This window comes from Oncorhynchus nerka, linkage group LG24, assembly GCF_034236695.1.
Source record: "Oncorhynchus nerka isolate Pitt River linkage group LG24, Oner_Uvic_2.0, whole genome shotgun sequence".
Lineage (NCBI taxonomy): Eukaryota > Metazoa > Chordata > Actinopteri > Salmoniformes > Salmonidae > Oncorhynchus > Oncorhynchus nerka.
This window is the reverse complement of record NC_088419.1, coordinates 61,926,445-61,944,700: the sequence shown is the minus strand read 5'-3', so window position 1 is coordinate 61,944,700 and position 18,256 is coordinate 61,926,445. Positions and strand designations below refer to the sequence as shown.

General features: G+C 46.7%; 2 protein-coding genes across 7 annotated transcripts in view; one reads left to right on the top strand and one right to left on the bottom strand.

Annotated features, from left to right (window-relative positions):
* Positions 1-12,049, top strand: part of LOC115108379 (protein ENL-like) — a 59,370-nt gene extending 47,321 nt beyond the window's left edge. For 2 of the 3 annotated variants that reach the window (XM_065009037.1, XM_065009038.1), the window contains 3 exons: positions 6,801-6,878; positions 7,120-7,191; positions 7,378-12,049. In XM_065009037.1, the coding sequence (XP_064865109.1) occupies positions 6,801-6,878; positions 7,120-7,191; positions 7,378-7,506 (279 nt within the window). In that variant the 3' untranslated portion in view covers positions 7,507-12,049. The remainder of the gene's footprint in view (positions 1-6,800; positions 6,879-7,119; positions 7,192-7,377) is intronic. The other variant, XM_029632632.2, reaches the window with a different exon arrangement.
* A 651-nt stretch (positions 12,050-12,700) lies between these two features.
* acsbg2 (acyl-CoA synthetase bubblegum family member 2) overlaps positions 12,701-18,256 on the bottom strand; it is a 41,332-nt gene continuing 35,776 nt past the window's right edge. For all 4 annotated transcript variants that reach the window (XM_065009036.1, XM_029632630.2, XM_029632631.2 and 1 more), the window contains exons 9-15: positions 17,899-18,075; positions 17,273-17,454; positions 16,768-17,010; positions 16,409-16,626; positions 16,073-16,212; positions 14,972-15,218; positions 12,701-14,657 (exon numbers count right to left, since the gene is read on the bottom strand). In XM_065009036.1, coding sequence (XP_064865108.1) covers positions 14,539-14,657; positions 14,972-15,218; positions 16,073-16,212; positions 16,409-16,626; positions 16,768-17,010; positions 17,273-17,454; positions 17,899-18,075 — 1,326 coding nt within the window. In that variant the 3' untranslated portion in view covers positions 12,701-14,538. The remainder of the gene's footprint in view (positions 14,658-14,971; positions 15,219-16,072; positions 16,213-16,408; positions 16,627-16,767; positions 17,011-17,272; positions 17,455-17,898; positions 18,076-18,256) is intronic.

Here is an 18,256-nt window from a genome sequence, read left to right as displayed (position 1 = left end):
CCTCTCTCTCTGTGGTCTCTGTTTATCCCTCTGTCCCCCCCTCCACCTCTCTCTCTGTGTTCTCTGTTTATCCCTCTGTCCCCCCTCCACCTCTCTCTCTGTGTTCTCTGTTTATCCCTCCACCTCTCTCTCTGTGTTCTCTGTTTATCCCTCTGTCCCCCCTCCACCTCTCTCTCTGTGTTCTCTGTTTATCCCTCTGTCCCCCCTCCACCTCTCTCTCTGTGTTCTCTGTTTATCCCTCTGTCCCCCCTCCACCTCTCTCTCTGTGTTCTCTGTTTATCCCTCCACCTCTCTCTGTGTTCTCTGTTTATCCCTCTGTCCCCCTCCACCTCTCTCTCTGTGTTCTCTGTTTATCCCTCCACCTCTCTCTCTGTGGTCTCTGTTTATCCCTCTGTCCCCCCTCCACCTCTCTCTCTGTGTTCTCTGTTTATCCCTCTGTCCCCCCTCCACCTCTCTCTCTGTGTTCTCTGTTTATCCCTCCACCTCTCTCTCTGTGTTCTCTGTTTATCCCGCTGTCTCCCCCTCCACCTCTCTCTCTGTTCTCTGTTTATCCCTCTGTCCCCCCTCCACCTCTCTCTCTGTTCTCTGTTTATCCCTCCACCTCTCTCTCTGTGTTCTCTGTTTATCCCTCTGTCCCCCCTCCACCTCTCTCTCTGTGTTCTCTGTTTATCCCTCCACCTCTCTCTCTGTGTTCTCTGTTTATCCCTCTGTCCCCCTCCACCTCTCTCTCTGTGTTCTCTGTTTATCCCTCCACCTCTCTCTCTGTGTTCTCTGTTTATCCCTCTGTCCCCCCTCCACCTCTCTCTCTGTGTTCTCTGTTTATCCCTCTGTCCCCCCTCCACCTCTCTCTCTGTGTTCTCTGTTTATCCCTCTGTCCCCCCTCCACCTCTCTCTCTGTGTTCTCTGTTTATCCCTCCACCTCTCTCTCTGTGTTCTCTGTTTATCCCTCTGTCCCCCCCTCCACCTCTCTCTCTGTGTTCTCTGTTTATCCCTCTGTCCCCCCTCCACCTCTCTCTCTGTGTTCTCTGTTTATCCCTCTGTCCCCCCTCCACCTCTCTGTGTTTTCTGTTTATCCCTCCACCTCTCTCTCTGTGTTCTCTGTTTATCCCTCTGTCCCCCCTCCACCTCTCTCTGTGTTCTCTGTTTATCCCTCTGTCCCCCCCTCCACCTCTCTCTCTGTGTTCTCTGTTTATCCCTCTGTCCCCCCTCCACCTCTCTCTCTGTGTTCTCTGTTTATCCCTCTGTCCCCCCTCCACCTCTCTCTCTGTGTTCTCTGTTTATCCCTTCACCTCTATGTGTTCTCTGTTTATCCCTCTGTCCCCCCCTCCACCTCTCTCTCTGTGTTCTCTGTTTATCCCTCTGTCCCCCACCTCTCTCTGTGTTCTCTGTTTATCCCTCTGTCCCCCCCCACCTCTCTCTCTGTGTTCTCTGTTTATCCCTCTGTCCCCCCCACCTCTCTCTCTCTGTGTTCTCTGTTTATCCCTCTGTCCCCCCTCCACCTCTCTCTCTGTGTTCTCTGTTTATCCCTCTCTCTCTGTGTTCTCTGTTTATGCCTCCACCTCTCTCTCTCTGTGTTCTCTGTTTATCCCTCCACCCTCTCTCTCTGTGTTCTCTGTTTATCCCTCCACCTCTCTCTGTGTTCTGTTTATCCCTCCACCTTCTCTCTGTGTTCTCTGTTTATCCCTCCACCTCTCTCTCTGTGTTCTCTGTTTATCCCTCCACCTCTCTCTCTGTGTTCTCTGTTTATCCCTCCACCTCTCTCTCTCTGTGTTCTCTGTTTATCCCTTCACCTCTCTGTGTTCTCTGTTTATCCCTCTGTCCACCTCCACCTCTCTCTGTGTTCTCTGTTTATCCCTCTGTCCCCCCACCTCTCTCTCTGTGTTCTCTGTTTATCCCTCTGTCCTCCCCCATCTCTCTCTGTGTTCTCTGTTTATCCCTCTGTCCCCCTCCACCTCTCTCTCTGTGTTCTCTGTTTATCCCTCTGTCCCCCTCCACCTCTCTCTGTGTTCTCTGTTTATCCCTCTGTCCCCCCCTCCACCTCTCTCTCTGTGTTCTCTGTTTATCCCTCCACCTCTCTCTCTGTGTTCTCTGTTTATCCCTCCACCTCTCTCTCTGTGTTCTCTGTTTATCCCTCCACCTCTCTCTCTGTGTTCTCTGTTTATCCCTCCACCTCTCTCTCTGTGTTCTCTGTTTATCCCTCCACCTCTCTCTCTGTGTTCTCTGTTTATCCCTCCACCTCTCTCTCTGTGTTCTCTGTTTATCCCTCCACCTCTCTCTCTGTGTTCTCTGTTTATCCCTCCACCTCTCTCTCTGTGTTCTCTGTTTATCCCTCCACCTCTCTCTGTGTTCTCTGTTTATCCCTCTCTCTGTTTCTCTGTTTATCCCTCCACCTCTCTCTCTGTGTTCTCTGTTTATCCCTCCACCTCTCTCTCTGTGTTCTCTGTTTATCCCTCCACCTCTCTCTGTGTTCTCTGTTTATCCCTCCACCTCTCTCTCTGTGTTCTCTGTTTATCCCTCCACCTCTCTCTCTGTGTTCTCTCCTCTCTCTGTGTTCTCTGTTTATCCCTCCACCTCTCTCTCTGTGTTCTCTGTTTATCCCTCCACCTCTCTCTCTGTGTTCTCTGTTTATCCCTCCTCTCTCTCTGTGTTCTCTGTTTATCCCTCCACCTCTCTCTCTGTGTTCTCTGTTTATCCCTCCACCTCTCTCTCTGTGTTCTCTGTTTATCCCTCCACCTCTCTCTCTGTGTTCTCTGTTTATCCCTCCACCTCTCTCTCTGTGTTCTCTGTTTATCCCTCCACCTCTCTCTCTGTGTTCTCTGTTTATCCCTCCACCTCTCTCTGTGTTCTCTGTTTATCCCTCTCTCTCTCTGTGTTCTCTGTTTATCCCCTCTCTGTGTTCTCTGTTTATCCCTCTGTCCCCCTCCACCTCTCTCTCTGTGTTCTCTGTTTATCCCTCCACCTCTCTCTCTGTGTTCTCTGTTTATCCCTCCCCCCCTCCACCTCTCTCTGTGTTCTCTGTTTATCCCTCCACCTCTCTCTCTGTGTTCTCTGTTTATCCCTCTCCCCCTCCACCTCTCTCTGTGTTCTCTGTTTATCCCTCTGTCCCCCCACCTCTCTCTCTGTGTTCTCTGTTTATCCTCTCTCTCTGTGTTCTCTGTGTTCTCTGTTTATCCCTCTGTCCTGTTTATCCCTCCACCTCTCTCTCTGTGTTCTCTGTTTATCCCTCCCCCCTGTTTCCACCTCTCTCTCTGTGTTCTCTGTTTATCCCTCCACCTCTCTCTCTGTGTTCTCTGTTTATCCCTCCACCTCTCTCTCTGTGTTCTGTGTTCTCTGTTCTCTGTTTATCCCTCCCTCCTGTGTTCTCTGTTTACCCTCTCTCTCTCTGTGTTCTCTGTTTATCCCTCTGTCCCTCTCTGTGTTCTCTGTTTATCCCTCTGTCCCACCTCTCTCTCTGTGTTCTCTGTTTATCCCTCTGTGTTCCCCCTCCACCTCTCTCTCTGTGTTCTCTGTTTATCCCTCTGCCCCCCTCCACCTCTCTCTCTGTGTTCTCTGTTTATCCCTCTGTGTTCTCCCCTCCACCTCTCTCTCTGTGTTCTCTGTTTATCCCTCTGTCCCCCCTCCACCTCTCTCTCTGTGTTCTCTGTTTATCCCTCTGTCCCCCCCTCCACCTCTCTCTCTGTGTTCTCTGTTTATCCCTCCACCTCTCTCTCTGTGTTCTCTGTTTATCCCTCCACCTCTCTCTCTGTGTTCTCTGTTTATCCCTCCACCTCTCTCTCTGTGTTCTCTGTTTATCCCTCCACCTCTCTCTCTGTGTTCTCTGTTTATCCCTCTGTCCCCCCCTCCACCTCTCTCTCTGTGTTCTCTGTTTATCCCTCCACCTCTCTCTCTGTGTTCTCTGTTTATCCCTCCACCTCTCTCTCTGTGTTCTCTGTTTATCCCTCCACCTCCACCTCTCTCTGTGTGTTCTCTGTTTATCCCTCCACCTCTCTCTCTGTGTTCTCTGTTTATCCCTCCACCTCTCTCTCTGTGTTCTCTGTTTATCCCTCCACCTCTCTCTCTGTGTTCTCTGTTTATCCCTCCACCTCTCTCTGTGTTCTCTGTTTATCCCTCCACCTCTCTCTCTGTGTTCTCTGTTTATCCCTCCACCTCTCTCTCTGTGTTCTCTGTTTATCCCTCCACCTCTCTCTCTGTGTTCTCTGTTTATCCCTCCACCTCTCTCTCTGTGTTCTCTGTTTATCCCTCCACCTCTCTCTCTGTGTTCTCTGTTTATCCCTCCACCTCTCTCTCTCCCTCCACCTCTCTCTCTGTTCTCTGTTTATCCCTCCACCTCTCTGTGTTCTCTGTTTATCCCTCCACCTCTCTCTCTGTGTTCTCTGTTTATCCCTCCACCTCTCTCTCTGTGTTCTCTGTTTATCCCTCCACCTCTCTCTCTGTGTTCTCTGTTTATCCCTCCACCTCTCTCTCTGTGTTCTCTGTTTATCCCTCCACCTCTCTCTCTGTGTTCTCTGTTTATCCCTCCACCTCTCTCTCTGTGTTCTCTGTTTATCCCTCCACCTCTCTCTCTGTGTTCTCTGTTTATCCCTCCACCTCTCTCTCTGTGTTCTCTGTTTCCACCTCCACCTCTCTCTCTGTGTTCTCTGTCTCCCCCTCCACCTCTCTCTCTGTGTTCTCTGTCTCCCCCTCCACCTCTCTCCACCCCTCCACTCTCTCTGTGTTCTCTGTTTATCCCTCTGTGTTCTCACCTCTCTCTGTGTTCTCTGTTTATCCCTCTGTCCCCCCTCCACCTCTCTCTCTGTGTTCTCTGTTTATCCCTCCACCTCTCTCTCTGTGTTCTCTGTTTATCCCTCTCTCTCTCTGTGTTCTCTGTTTATCCCTCCACCTCTCTCTCTGTGTTCTCTGTTTATCCCTCTGTCCCTCTCCTCTGTGTTCTCTGTTTACCTCTACTCTCTCTGTGTTCTCTGTTTATCCCTCCACCTCTCTCTCTGTGTTCTCTGTCCCCCCCCTCCACCTCTCTCTCTGTGTTCTCTGTTTATCCCTCTGTCCCCCCCTCCACCTCTCTGTGTTCTCTGTTTATCCCTCTGTCCCCCCTCCACCTCTCTCTCTGTGTTCTCTGTTTATCCCTCTGTCCCCCCTCCACCTCTCTCTCTGTGTTCTCTGTTTATCCCTCTGTCCCCCCTCCACCTCTCTCTCTGTGTTCTCTGTTTATCCCTTCACCTCTCTCTCTGTGTTCTCTGTTTATCCCTTCACCTCTCTCTCTGTGTTCTCTGTTTATCCCTTCACCTCTCTCTCTGTGTTCTCTGTTTATCCCTCTGTCCCCCCCTCCACCTCTCTCTCTGTGTTCTCTGTTTATCCCTCTGTCCCCCCTCCACCTCTCTCTCTGTGTTCTCTGTTTATCCCTCCACCTCTCTCTCTGTGTTCTCTGTTTATCCCTCTGTCCCCCCTCCACCTCTCTCTCTGTGTTCTCTGTTTATCCCTCTGCCCCCCCTCCACCTCTCTCTCTGTGTTCTCTGTTTATCCCTCTGCCCCCCTCCACCTCTCTCTCTGTGTTCTCTGTTTATCCCTCTGTCCCCCCTCCACCTCTCTCTCTGTGTTCTCTGTTTATCCCTCTGTCCCCCTCCACCTCTCTCTCTGTGTTCTCTGTTTATCCCTCTGTCCCCCCTCCACCTCTCTCTCTGTGTTCTCTGTTTATCCCTCTGCCCCCCTCCACCTCTCTCTCTGTGTTCTCTGTTTATCCCTCTGTCCCCCTCCACCTCTCTCTCTGTGTTCTCTGTTTATCCCTCTGTCCCCCCTCCACCTCTCTCTGTGTTCTCTGTTTATCCCTCCACCTCTCTCTCTGTGTTCTCTGTTTATCCTCCACCTCTCTCTCTGTGTTCTCTGTTTATCCCTCCACCTCTCTCTCTGTGTTCTCTGTTTATCCCTCCACCTCTCTCTCTGTGTTCTCTGTTTATCCCTCCACCTCTCTCTCTGTGTTCTCTGTTTATCCCTCCACCTCTCTCTCTGTGTTCTCTGTTTATCCCTCCACCTCTCTCTCTGTGTTCTCTGTCTCCCCCTCCACCTCTCTCTCTGTGTTCTGTCTCCCCCCTCCACCTCTCTCTCTGTGTTCTCTGTCTCCCCCCTCCACCTCTCTCTCTGTGTTCTCTGTTTATCCCTCTACCTCTCTCTCTGTGTTCTCTGTTTATCCCTCTGTCCCCCCCTCCACCTCTCTCTGTGTTCTCTGTTTATCCCTCTGTCCCCCCTCCACCTCTCTCTCTGTGTTCTCTGTTTATCCCTCTGTCCCCCTCCACCTCTCTCTCTGTGTTCTCTGTTTATCCCTCTGCCCCCCTCCACCTCTCTCTCTGTGTTCTCTGTTTATCCCTCTGCCCCCCTCCACCTCTCTCTCTGTGTTCTCTGTTTATCCCTCTGTCCCCCCTCCACCTCTCTCTCTCTGTTCTCTGTTTATCCCTCCACCTCTCTCTCTGTGTTCTCTGTTTATCCCTCTGTCCCCCCTCCACCTCTCTCTCTGTGTTCTTTGTTTATCCCTCTGTCCCCCCTCCACCTCTCTCTCTGTGTTCTCTGTTTATCTCTCTGTCCCCCCTCCACCTCTCTCTCTGTGTTCTCTGTTTATCCCTCTGCCCCCCCCCTCCACCTCTCTCTCTGTGTTCTCTGTTTATCCCTCTGTCCCCCCTCCACCTCTCTCTGTTTTATCCCTCTGCCCCCCTCCACCTCTCTCTCTGTGTTCTCTGTTTATCCCTCTGCCCCCCCTCCACCTCTCTGTGTTCTATCTGTTTATCCCTCCACCTCTCTCTGTGTTGTCTGAGCAGGTCTTGGGCAGGAAGAGCCCAGACATCTGCAGCCGCCCAGAGAAGGTGCTGAAGAAGGGATACGACAAGGTAGGAAGGGTAAATATTCACACTTTATTACCTTTTTTCTTATTTCTCTTGATACATCTGTATATATTACCAGTGCAGTGTTCAATATACTCTAGTTCAAATTCTACAGTACTGCTTTATCACCACTAGTCTAGATTGTCACTCTACATTCTTCCTGGTGTACAACACTGGTTAATCAGTAATCACATAGTGAATGGACCGGTTTCAATAATAGGTAACTCACTAAGCAGTTCTCCACTATCCTCTTCAGGCCTACACAGAGGAGCTGGTGGACCTCCACCGCAGACTAATGGCTCTGAGGGAGCGCAACGTCCTACAGCAGGTATGCGTGTGGCTGTGTTATGTTTACATATGTAAGTGTGTGGCGTATACATGTGTTGTAAAACTCACTTTTTAGTCCTGTTATCATACCTTTATCACGTCACAGTTCAAACTATTTTGTATGTTCAATGTGATTTGATGTTCATCTAAGCCCGGTCATTATACCCTCCTCTCTTCTCTTCCCCAGATAGTGAATCTGATCGAGGAGACGGGCCACTTCAACGTGACCAACACCACCTTTGACTTTGACCTGTTCTCTCTGGACGAGTTGACCGTCCGCAAACTACAGAGCTGCCTGGAGACCACGGCCACGTGACAGGAAGCCTGCAGCGCAGAGGACCGTGGCGGGGCCGGTGCTGGGCTGCTGTCTCTCCTCGGCCCCTGGACCCCCACTGGGGAGGTGGAGCTGTAGCAGAGCTACAGAGAGAAACAGAATAACAATACAACTCACACTTTCACTATTTTCTGGAGAATGGAGGAACAGGACGAGGGAGGAGAGCGGATGAGGTCAGAGCAGCTATGCCACTGTCCCTCTAACCTGGACTGGAGGACCAGACTAGGGGAGCTGGCCTGGGACTGGCAAGAGATGTATTATATATGTTTCTTATGGAGAGCAGCAGAGCAGCCTGTGTGCAGAACTGTGGAATGCGACTACTCTCCTCTCCCTCCCCCTCTCGCCTCACTTCTAGCCATTGCAAAGCCAATACTTCTCCTCTCCTTCCTCCCCACTCACACACTCTTACCCGGCACAACACTCCTCCCCTCCCCCTCATCTCTGCTGGAGTTAATTTCTCTATAGGAATATTCCTGTCTATGCATGCATACATTCGTGTGTGTGTGTGGGAGTGTGTGTGTGTGTGAGGGAGAGTGTGTGAGGGAGAGTGTGTGTGTGTCTGTGTGAGCATTTCAGAGGCTTTAGGGGGGGGTGTCTTTCGTTAGTCACTTTTTCAGTGTTCTTTAAGCTAGCTTGAGCACAAGCAAGCCCTTACACACACACACACACACACAACAGTGAGAGGCATTTGGGTCCCATGCCAGGGTGTCTCTACACACAGGCATTAAGTTGTGTATGTGCCTATTGGTGGTAGTGTTCTGGATGGGGTTCATCTCTTGGTGGTAGTGTTCTGGATGGGGTTCATCTCTTGGTGGTAGTGTTCTGGATGGGGTTCATCTCTTGGTGGTAGTGTTCTGGATGGGGTTCATCTCTTGTCAGTTTGTCAGTTCAAACGTCCCTCCCGCTTCCATCTCAATGTGCATGAAAGGGCTCAACAGCTAGGGGAAATAGCTGTGGAGGATCACTTCTGAATGGCCTTTTAAGTGTGTGTGGGGGGGGGGGGGGGTAAAAAAGCCGTAGCCATAGACCCTCCTCCAAACTTGTACTGATAGGTTTGGAGTATTTTGTTTTGGGGATTGCGATTCAGATACCTGTGAGCTATGAATGTATTACTGCTCATTTTCTAGGGCTAGAAACAAACATATTATCCTCTCAGTGCCTTTATGTTTTGGCCAGTGTGAGGGTCCACTGACACTGGTTAAAGAGCAAAGTCCCTCTCCTGACTAAGTGTTAATTGGGAAGCCTGAAATTCCGTTTGTCATAAGTGCCCTCTCTTAAAATCAGTTGATCCTCCCAGTGGGGTTTCTCTGCAAATTGGAGGCTACTTCAGTGATTGATCTCTGCTATTATTAGGAACACAAGCCTTCCAGAAATCCTAAGACTCATCTGTTCATCAGCAGTGGTACTTTGCCTGGTTTCTTTCCAGATCCTAATATGAATGGTTGTATAGCTGATATTGTGTTGTGCCTGAGGTTTAGTTTTCTATGGATAGGGTCAGTGCCAGACCAGGCCTCAGTCAGTCAGTCAGTCAGTCAGTCATGTTTCTCTTACTGGGGCTCCTCTAGCCTTCACGTCCACTGTGGTTTCACACTCAGACTAACGGTAAAGTTTCCCCCTCACTTTCCTTCTGTTTCACCTAGTGAACAGCTCTATTTATTTGGATGATAAAGCTTTAATAGTTGTGTCTGTTCTGTGTCCTGGGCCTGCAAAGTGCACACACAGCTCTCTGGCCCTTCTCCTCTGTGAGGGTGCTGTGGTGTTGAGGTCTGAATGTGTGGATCTGTTGGAGAGTGAAACAGCAACCGCCTTAAGTTCCTCTCTGCATCCACTCTGCTCTGTCCACCACCCCTCTATTTGTCTGGCTGTGCCGATGTCAACATCCCTGCCAGTGATTTTTAAAAGATGTACTTTGCAACTGTGTGAGTGGGATGGGTTGTGTGTGTCTCAAGCGAGAGGAACGTTCTTGTCCTCGTGTGTGTGAATATGAGGGGCTGAAGGGTTAAGTGGCAGGCAGCTCTGTGCAGCTCTTCCATAGAGAAGCCCCACCAACCGTCGACCAACAGTCAATCTTTTATTTATGTACCTCTGCACTTTTGGCTGTGGTGACTTCAGTACTTAAGTAATTATCTAAACTGTATTTTTAAGAATTTTATACAATATTTACATGCAATACAACAGATTTTTTTGCCAACCTTTTTTAAAATGATTTAATAGTTTTTATTTGTGTTGGCGTGTGTTTATATATACAGAAACATGCCGTCAATTGTGTTCTTTTAGGACTAATGTTGCGCCATGGAGAACTTCCCTGAATGTTGTATTGTGTATCATAGTTGTTGCAGTTGGACACCACGGAACAGGTGTTGGGAATATGTTTGATGTATGAGCTAACCAAGTCTATATCATCCAGTATACGTTTATCAAGGAGGAAAAGGTGGACTTTTCAGTGAGAAGAAGTATTTTAATGTCCTATTATAATTTGAGTATTTTTAACTCAAAGTATGAGGCAGTGTTCTATTTGTCCGTACTCTATGAGGCATGGTTACGAAGCCCAGGCACAAACTGTCACCCTCTCTTTGGTTCAATATTTATCTGTATTTTTATCCCAAGTGCGATCCCTTAAACTGTTAAACAATAACACCATAGGAAAAGATACTATGGTGGAAGGAAGCATTTCAATTGAATCTATATCAATATACACTACCAGTCAAAAGTTTTAAAACACCTACTCATTAAGGATTTATTCTTTTTACTATTTTCTACATTGTAGAATAACATCAAAACTATGAAAAAACACACATGGAGTCATGTAGTAACCCAAAAAGTTTTAAACACTTAGCCACCCTTTGCCTCAATGACAGCTTGGCACACTCTTGGCATTCTCTCAACCAGCTTCACCTGGAATGGTTTTCCAACAGTCTTGAAGGAGTTCCCACATGCTGAGCACTTGTTGGCTGCTTTTCCTTCACTCTGGTTCGACTCATCCCAAACCATCTCAATTTGGTTGAGGTCAGGGGGATTGTGGAGGCCAGGTCATCTGATGCAGCACTCAACCACTCTCCTTGGTAAAATAGCCCTTACACAACCTGGAGGTGTGTTGGGTCATTGTCCTTTTGAAAGACAAATGATAGACCCACTAAGCCCAAACCAGATGGGATGGTGTATCGCTGCAGAATGCTGTGGTAGCCATGCTGGTTAAGTGTGCCTTGAATTCTAAATAAATCACTGTCAGTGTCACCAGCAAAGCACCATCACACCTCTTCCTCCATGCTTCACGGGGGGAACCATACATGCAGAGATCATTCATCTCACAAGACACGGCGGTTGGGACCAACAAGCTCCCATTTGGACTCCAGACCAAAGGACAGATTTCCACTGGTCTGATGTCCATTGCTTGTGTTTCTTGTCCCAAGCCAAGTCTCTTCTTCTTATTGGTGTCCTTTAGTAGTGGTTTCTTTGCAGCAATTCGACCATGGAGGTCTGATTCACAGTCTCCTTTGAACAGTTGATGTTGAGATGTCTGTTACTTGAACTCTGTGAAGCATTTATTTGAGGCTGGTAACTCTAATGAACATATCCTCTGCAACAGAGGTAACTCTGGGTCTTCCATTCCTGTGGCGGTCCTCATGAGAGCCAGTTTCATCATAGCGCTTGATGGTTCTTGCGACTACACTTGAAGAAACTTTCTTAAATGTTCCTTAGTGACTGACCTTCCTGTCTTAAAATTATGATACTGTTTTTTTCTTTGCTTATTTGAGCTGTTCTTGCCATAATATGAACTTGGTCTTTTACCAAATAGCGCTATGTTCTGTATACCAACCCTACCTTGTCACAACACAACTGATTGGATCAAACGCATTAAGGAAAGAAATTCCACAAATGAACTTTTAACAAGGAGCTGTTAATTGAAATGCATTCCAGGTGACTACCTCATGAAGCTGGTTGAGAGAATGTCAAGAGTGTGCAAAGCTGTCATCAAGGCAAAGGGTGGCTACTTTGAAGAATCTCAACTATAAAGCATATTTTAATTTGTTTAACACTTCCTTGGTTGCTACATGATTCCATATGTGTTATTTCATCGTTGTGATGTCTTCACTATTATTCTACAATGTAGAAAATAGTCAAAGAAAAACTCTTGAATGAGGTTCTAAAACTTTTGGCCGGTAGAGTGTGTGATTAAGCAAAGGTAGACCATCTACTGTGGATTTGAACAATATAGGAGACAAAAGCAGCAAATGGTGACTGTTCCTTCTCCTGATGCTGTTAGGAGGCATGTGTGGAGGGCCGTTTCCTGTGTCAATGGTTGTCATGTGTCGGGGATGGGGTTGGCTGTATTTATTTATCAAGGGAGGGTTTGCTTGGGGGGGCTAAAATGTGTTCCATTTATTTGGTTAATGCTACCTTGGGCTGAACAACAAAATGTTGTATTTTAAACTTGGCATACGACGCCACCATGTGGCCATATAATGCAAGTTGTAATAAGGAGAACTGTTATTTTTGAAATCATATTAAAGTAATTGAGTCTGTGTTCGTGGCTCTTAGTTGACCAGTTTGATGGGCTCTGTTGGAAGGGGTGGAGGTCAGTCATGTTGAGCAGATTGTGGGGTGAATCAGGCACTGCAGAGTTCAAAAGGTTTTGATGACAAGGTTTATACATGCATTTATGCTTTGTACTGTGTGTTTTCTATCTGAAAATAATCTTATAGCTACCATCTAATTGAAGATTATGCAAAAATAACTACTCTTGATATTACAGAATGAATAACTTATTTCCCAGCTAGGTCACATACAGAATACTCCGGTGTCTTCCCCACCCAATACGAGAAAAGCGCTTAAGCTTGAGACGCAGGTAAAACCGGTATAATGTGTCTTTAGTTGGCAGTCATGAACTGTCTTGTATGCATTTGATTTGCATGTAAATAGAGTTTAACAGCTCAAAGTCCTGGTGTTAGGAAGGTAACTTTGCATGGGGCTTCCTTGGTATGGAGCTTTGACGGGCTAGTTGCAGTAGCTAACACTCTTCTGTGTGTCTTTTATTCCAGTACAAGCATCAACAGAAATCTATGACACCAGTGAATTCTGCAGAAATCAGTTGGGAAAACAAAATACTGATTCACCTTCATTTTCTGTAATGTTTGATTCTGTACACAACTTCATTCAACAAACAATACAAGGTCACTCTTGGTAAGCTAATAGTTTATTTACAGGTCTTCCTGAACATCAACATGGGTCTCCAGTTGAGCTTCTCTCTGAATATGGAAGCACTCTAACATCTCTGCAAACTGCAAGGGGCTTGACCTACTCACTTTCATCTGAGACAATGGCATGTTAGTGGATCTTTGGATTTCATTCGTATTAGATGACTTTGTTTTAAACATCTCTTCAAATTCAAGTATTTCATCAAAAGGTACTGGAAGCCAAAGTCTTAACCACAAATCAAACTCGTTTCTTCCTACTACGATGCACATGGGAGTATGTTTAGCAAGTACTGACTCAAAGGTTTGACAAATGGCCAAAATTCACACCCAGCAATAAGACTCAGAAGTCCAAGTTCTCCTAACATTTACAGCAGGTAGCAGAGATACATGGTTTTCACAATTCCACTCAGCATGCATATGTGTGTGTTTAGGGAGAGTACTTGCAATGTAATAAGAGTGAACACCAGTCCACACCTGTCTTAGGTAAGATTGTATCTATAATGTTTCAGGATGACTGCTTATTTTGAAATGCTATTCAATTCTCTATTCTCTTTAGATTAGTTACCCCAGAGAACATATAATGAACTGGTTTTCAGAAAGACTAATTCAGTGGTGCAAGGACCAAACTCTTTTCTCATCACACGCGTCTGCGTTGTGCTGGTTTGCATGAGGAAAGTGGTAGCTCTCTCACACTTCAAGACAAGACTGATGATCTGTAGACTAACACGTTCTCTGATAAAGACCAGAGAATAGGAAATGTAAGCAAAACATATTTACAGTATTTAAATGGTCACAGCAATTTTACACAATCGTTACAAAACATCCCAACAAGACCAGGCAATGTCATACAGACGATCAGAGTCCGTAAAAGTCATTGGATATAAAACATGACTAACTAATATGGCTTGAATGATATGGTTCTGTAGCATAAAGATCTGGATGCTCTGTCTCAGATAAGGTAGGTGCAGAAGTTCAACATTGTGCCATGTGCTTATGGCGCCAAGCAATCAACTAAATCTACAACTTAATTTTCATTGGTCGTCCCAGGGCTTGTCTTTTGTATTTATTGCAGAACTGCACGATTTAGGAGCTACTACACAATGATAGACGCACTTTCATCAAAACTCAAACCAGACAGAAAAACAATACAATAATAATAAATAGGACAATGATATGTTCAGTGTTTTCTTTCCCTGTCACTTTACTTCATCTCTTTTATTTTTAATCCAGACCAGGGATCACTGGATGTAATAATTATTTATCATCCAAATGTGTGTATTTGGGCCAAGTAATTTCTGACTTCGTCCTATGGACTTTTTGGATTCTATGCAAGTATCACAGTAAATTCTACCATGTCCTATGGACTTTCTGGATTCTATGCCATTTATTTGCAAGTATCACAGTAAATTCTACTACCATGTCCTATGGACTTTTTGGAATCTATGCAATTTATTTGCAAGTATCACAGTAAATTCACAAAGCCTCATCACATACAACTGTACTTCATCTATCATATATTATTGTTCTTCATCACAATAATACAAAATAAATAGTTGAAATCAGCATATCAACAACTCATCTTTTAAAAAAATCCTAAAGGCTTACAATGGCTTCTCATGGATGTTTTCCTTATACATATTTTCTTTACAACACCCACAAATGTAAACAAAACCCAATAATGAAAGGAGGAAGCTAGCAAAAAATGTTCACAGGAGAGAAACAGGAACTGAACAAAGAGTGGTTGTCTAAGACTGTTCTGTCTGCATGTCTTTTGTAGTGTTTCTCTGAATTGCTCTGCAGGGGTATTTTTGTCCCATGCCTATTTGGGGGGCATGGAGTTATCAGGGGTGCTTGGGGTCACCACCTCCTTGTAGAAATTCTCTACTTGCTCTTTGTACATCTTCATGACCACCGGCCTCTTCAGCTTCATAGTGGGGCCTGAGAGAGAGAACGAGACAGTCGGATATATAAATCCTGCTGTTATGCTCATCAACACCCGCCACTGGATAGGTGGTGAAAACTACAGTGACGACATGGTCTGTAGTAGACAGAAAGGTCAAACAAAAACAATTCTATTGAAATGAATGGAAATGAGGCAACATTATGGAAACTTGAGCCTAGCTTATATAGTGACCTGGGAAAAACGACATACTGCAGTCCTTCAGGACCAGAAGAGAAGAACATGGCATTAAACAAACATGCACACCGTCCTACCCAGGGCCCCTGCCCAGGCTGCTCCCCGCCCCGCTCACCCAGCTCTCCCCCAGGGATGGAGAAGTCCTGGTTTAGGATGGTCCACTTCTGGATGCGCTGGGCGTTGGAGGTGGCTTTCTCGTTCACGCGGTTGATACCCTCCTGGATAGCGGCATGGATGACCGGGTCACGCCCACCGGCGATCTCTGAGACTCGCATGGCGTTGCTGCCCAGCTTCCGGCACAGCTCTACGGCCTCAGGCATCAGCTCATCTTCAGGGGCACCAGTGTCTCCGTTCACCTGGCACTGAGAGGTAAAGAGACAGATGTTTTATTCGGGAAGGAGTCCTGAAACAAAAAAACACATTTTCTTAGAAGGTTGTTTTGCTCATGAATAATTGATCTTTTGTCAATGAATCCTATTAACTGACAATGGGGCGGCAGGGTAGCCTAGTGGTTAGAGCGTTGGACTAGTAACCGGAAGGTTGCAAGTTCAAATCCCTGAGCTGACAAGGTACAAATCTGTTGTTCTGCCCCTGAACAGGCAGTTAACCCACTGTTCCTAGGCCGTCATTGAAAATAAGAATTTGTTCTTAACTGACTTGCCTAGTAAAATAAAGGTAAAAAAAAAAAAAAAAGATACCATAAAGACTTGCAGTTTGCTAAAATGTCCACCAGGTGGCAGTGGTTAGGCAGAAGTCGTATAACTTACAATAAAGAAGAATTGTGAATAACCCACTATGACCTTGCCCCATCTGGTGATTACATGATAAGGAGCAGCGATGAGGAGTTTATACAACACTGTGCAATCTCTAATGCAGGCTGCATCTGATTTTACACATGGTATTTCTCAACTACTAGATACTTTAAAAGTGGCTGTAATAGATAGCCATGATACACAACATATCATCCCTGTTCTGAAGAAGATGTTTTGTCAGAACTTGAAATATGACCTTTGAGATATTGGCATGGGGACTTGGTTGGCATGGGGATTTGGTTTCACACCGACACACAAACAATTCCAAATGGCTCATTCATCCCCTCTCGTCCCCCCCTGTAACTATTCCCCAGGTCGTTGCTTTAAATGACAATATGTTCCTAGTCAACTTACCTGGTAAAATAAAACAATTATAAAACAGTACTGTAGCCAACAGTTCATACCTTAATGGTGAGCAGCATGGCGAGGAACTTCCTCTTGTCTCCAATGAGCATGGCGTTGCTAACCAGCGGCACGGCCTCCTTCACAGCATCCTCGATTGGCACTGGAGGGATGTTCTCTCCACCCGCTGTGATGATCAGCTCTGGACACACATTGAAATGCAAGTTTTATTTAGGATAGGTTCTCTATGTGGAGCCAGACAATAAAATGCTATCTTCTGTGGACTGAGGCTTTAATAAAACATCGGTCTATTCCATTTAAAGCTGGGTTCTGATGACCGGGATAGGGTTGGGGGTATTTTACAGATGGGGTTATAGAGTGTGTAGAGAAGACTGTACCTTTGATGCGTCCAGTGATGAAGAGGAAGCCGTTGTCGTCGTGTTTGCCCAGGTCTCCAGAATGCAGCCAGCCCTCAGTGTCCAGGGCGTCCTCGGTCTTGTCGGCCTGGTTTAGGTAGCCCATGAAGACGTGGCGTCCCCAGAAGCAGATCTCCCCGTTGCCCTCCTCGTCAGGATTGTTAATCTTAGTCTCACAACCAGGGATCAACTTCCCAACGCTAGGGAGACAAGACATAAATCACTAACTTTCCAGATCTTAATCACCAACACAAAGCATATACAACAAAAATACTTTCTAAAAGCTGTAGTATGTCATTTTAGGCCTTGTGTCTTTAGGTGTATGTGGAGGGTATAGTTACCTGGTGAGGCGGAATGCGTCGGGCAGAGAGATGGTGTGAGGTCCAGTGCTCTCACTCATTCCGTACAGCTCGTACACTGGGATGTCCAGGCTGAGGAAGAACTCCAGGGTATCCTTGGTGATGGGGGCGGCGCCTGTGTAACACTTGGTGCAGCGGTCCAGACCCAGAGCCTTACGGACCTTCTTGAACACCAGCTTCTTGGCCAAGCGGTAGTTTATGGGCGTCCTCGCCATAGCTCCATTCCTGAGCAGGCAGAAGAGGAAGCAGGAGTTTAATACAACATCAGAACATGTCTCTCTTCGTACCCCAGGCTATAGTTCACTACTGTACATACTGTGCTAGCATTATTATACTATGCGTGGGCAAGACAACGAATGATCCTGTTCTGTCATCTTTGTGACAAAGTAGTATTCGCCTTGAGGGAAATCGCTGCAAAGTCAGAACCACAGAGGTGGTGATACAGATCCGCCCCTCCCTACTAAATAGGCCCATGTATAACACATACTGGTTCATCTTGCTGAGGTTGGTCTGCAGACCCACTCCTTTGGCCCAGACTGCCACCTTTCTGCGCACGGTGGACGACTTGGCCCCGACGGACTTCATCTTCTCCTGCATCTTCTCCCAGACACGTGGTACGCCCATGAAGGCTGTGGGACGCACCTCTCTCATCGTGTTGACCAGGGAGCCCTGAGAACAGACAGGAATGGAGCTCAGTCACAACATATACACACACTAAAGGGCACAAAGTGTGTGTGACTGTGTGTGTGGAGTATCACTGACACTAGCATATTGAGAAAGACAGTTCAGCTCCTGAGAATCACAGAACTGTTCAAAAGAGTTTGCAATTGCAGCGTGCAAAGCTGGCACTTCTTTTATGCCTTTTCAGAGAGCAGAAACACTAACGATCTGATCAACGGGGAAACAAAGAGTTGTCTTGTGTGAGGACAGGGTATCATTTTGACTTGTGAAAAAAGTCTGGTCTTAATCTTCCTCCCTTAACTGGATTACACACTAGGTTTATCGAAGATGAGGACAAGGTCATGTAAGGGACTGAATAACAGTCTTCTCAGTAAGATGGAAAAACTAGAAAAATGTCCTCTCGGGATTCTCATAAACGAGAATAGACCTCACCTTCAGTGCGTCTGGCTGGGCGAAGTATGTTGCCCCTCCGACCTTCATGGTGACCCAGATGTCCACCATCTGAGCAGCGATGTGGCTGAGGGGCAGGTAGCTGACCACAATCTCCTGAGACTTGGTGGCTTCTGCCAGCCGGACATAGCGGCCTACTGCGAACGCTGTCCATGTCAGCTGCAGAGGGAGAGACGGTCAGTACAATACAGGTCATTAGCAGGTCAATTCAGACCAAAAGGGGAGTTTGAATAGATGCGAGGCTACATCTTGATAAGCAACCTTTAAAGGATATTATAAACTGGGTGGTAGAGCCCTGAATGCTGATTGGCTGACAGCTGTGGTATATCCGTGGTATATC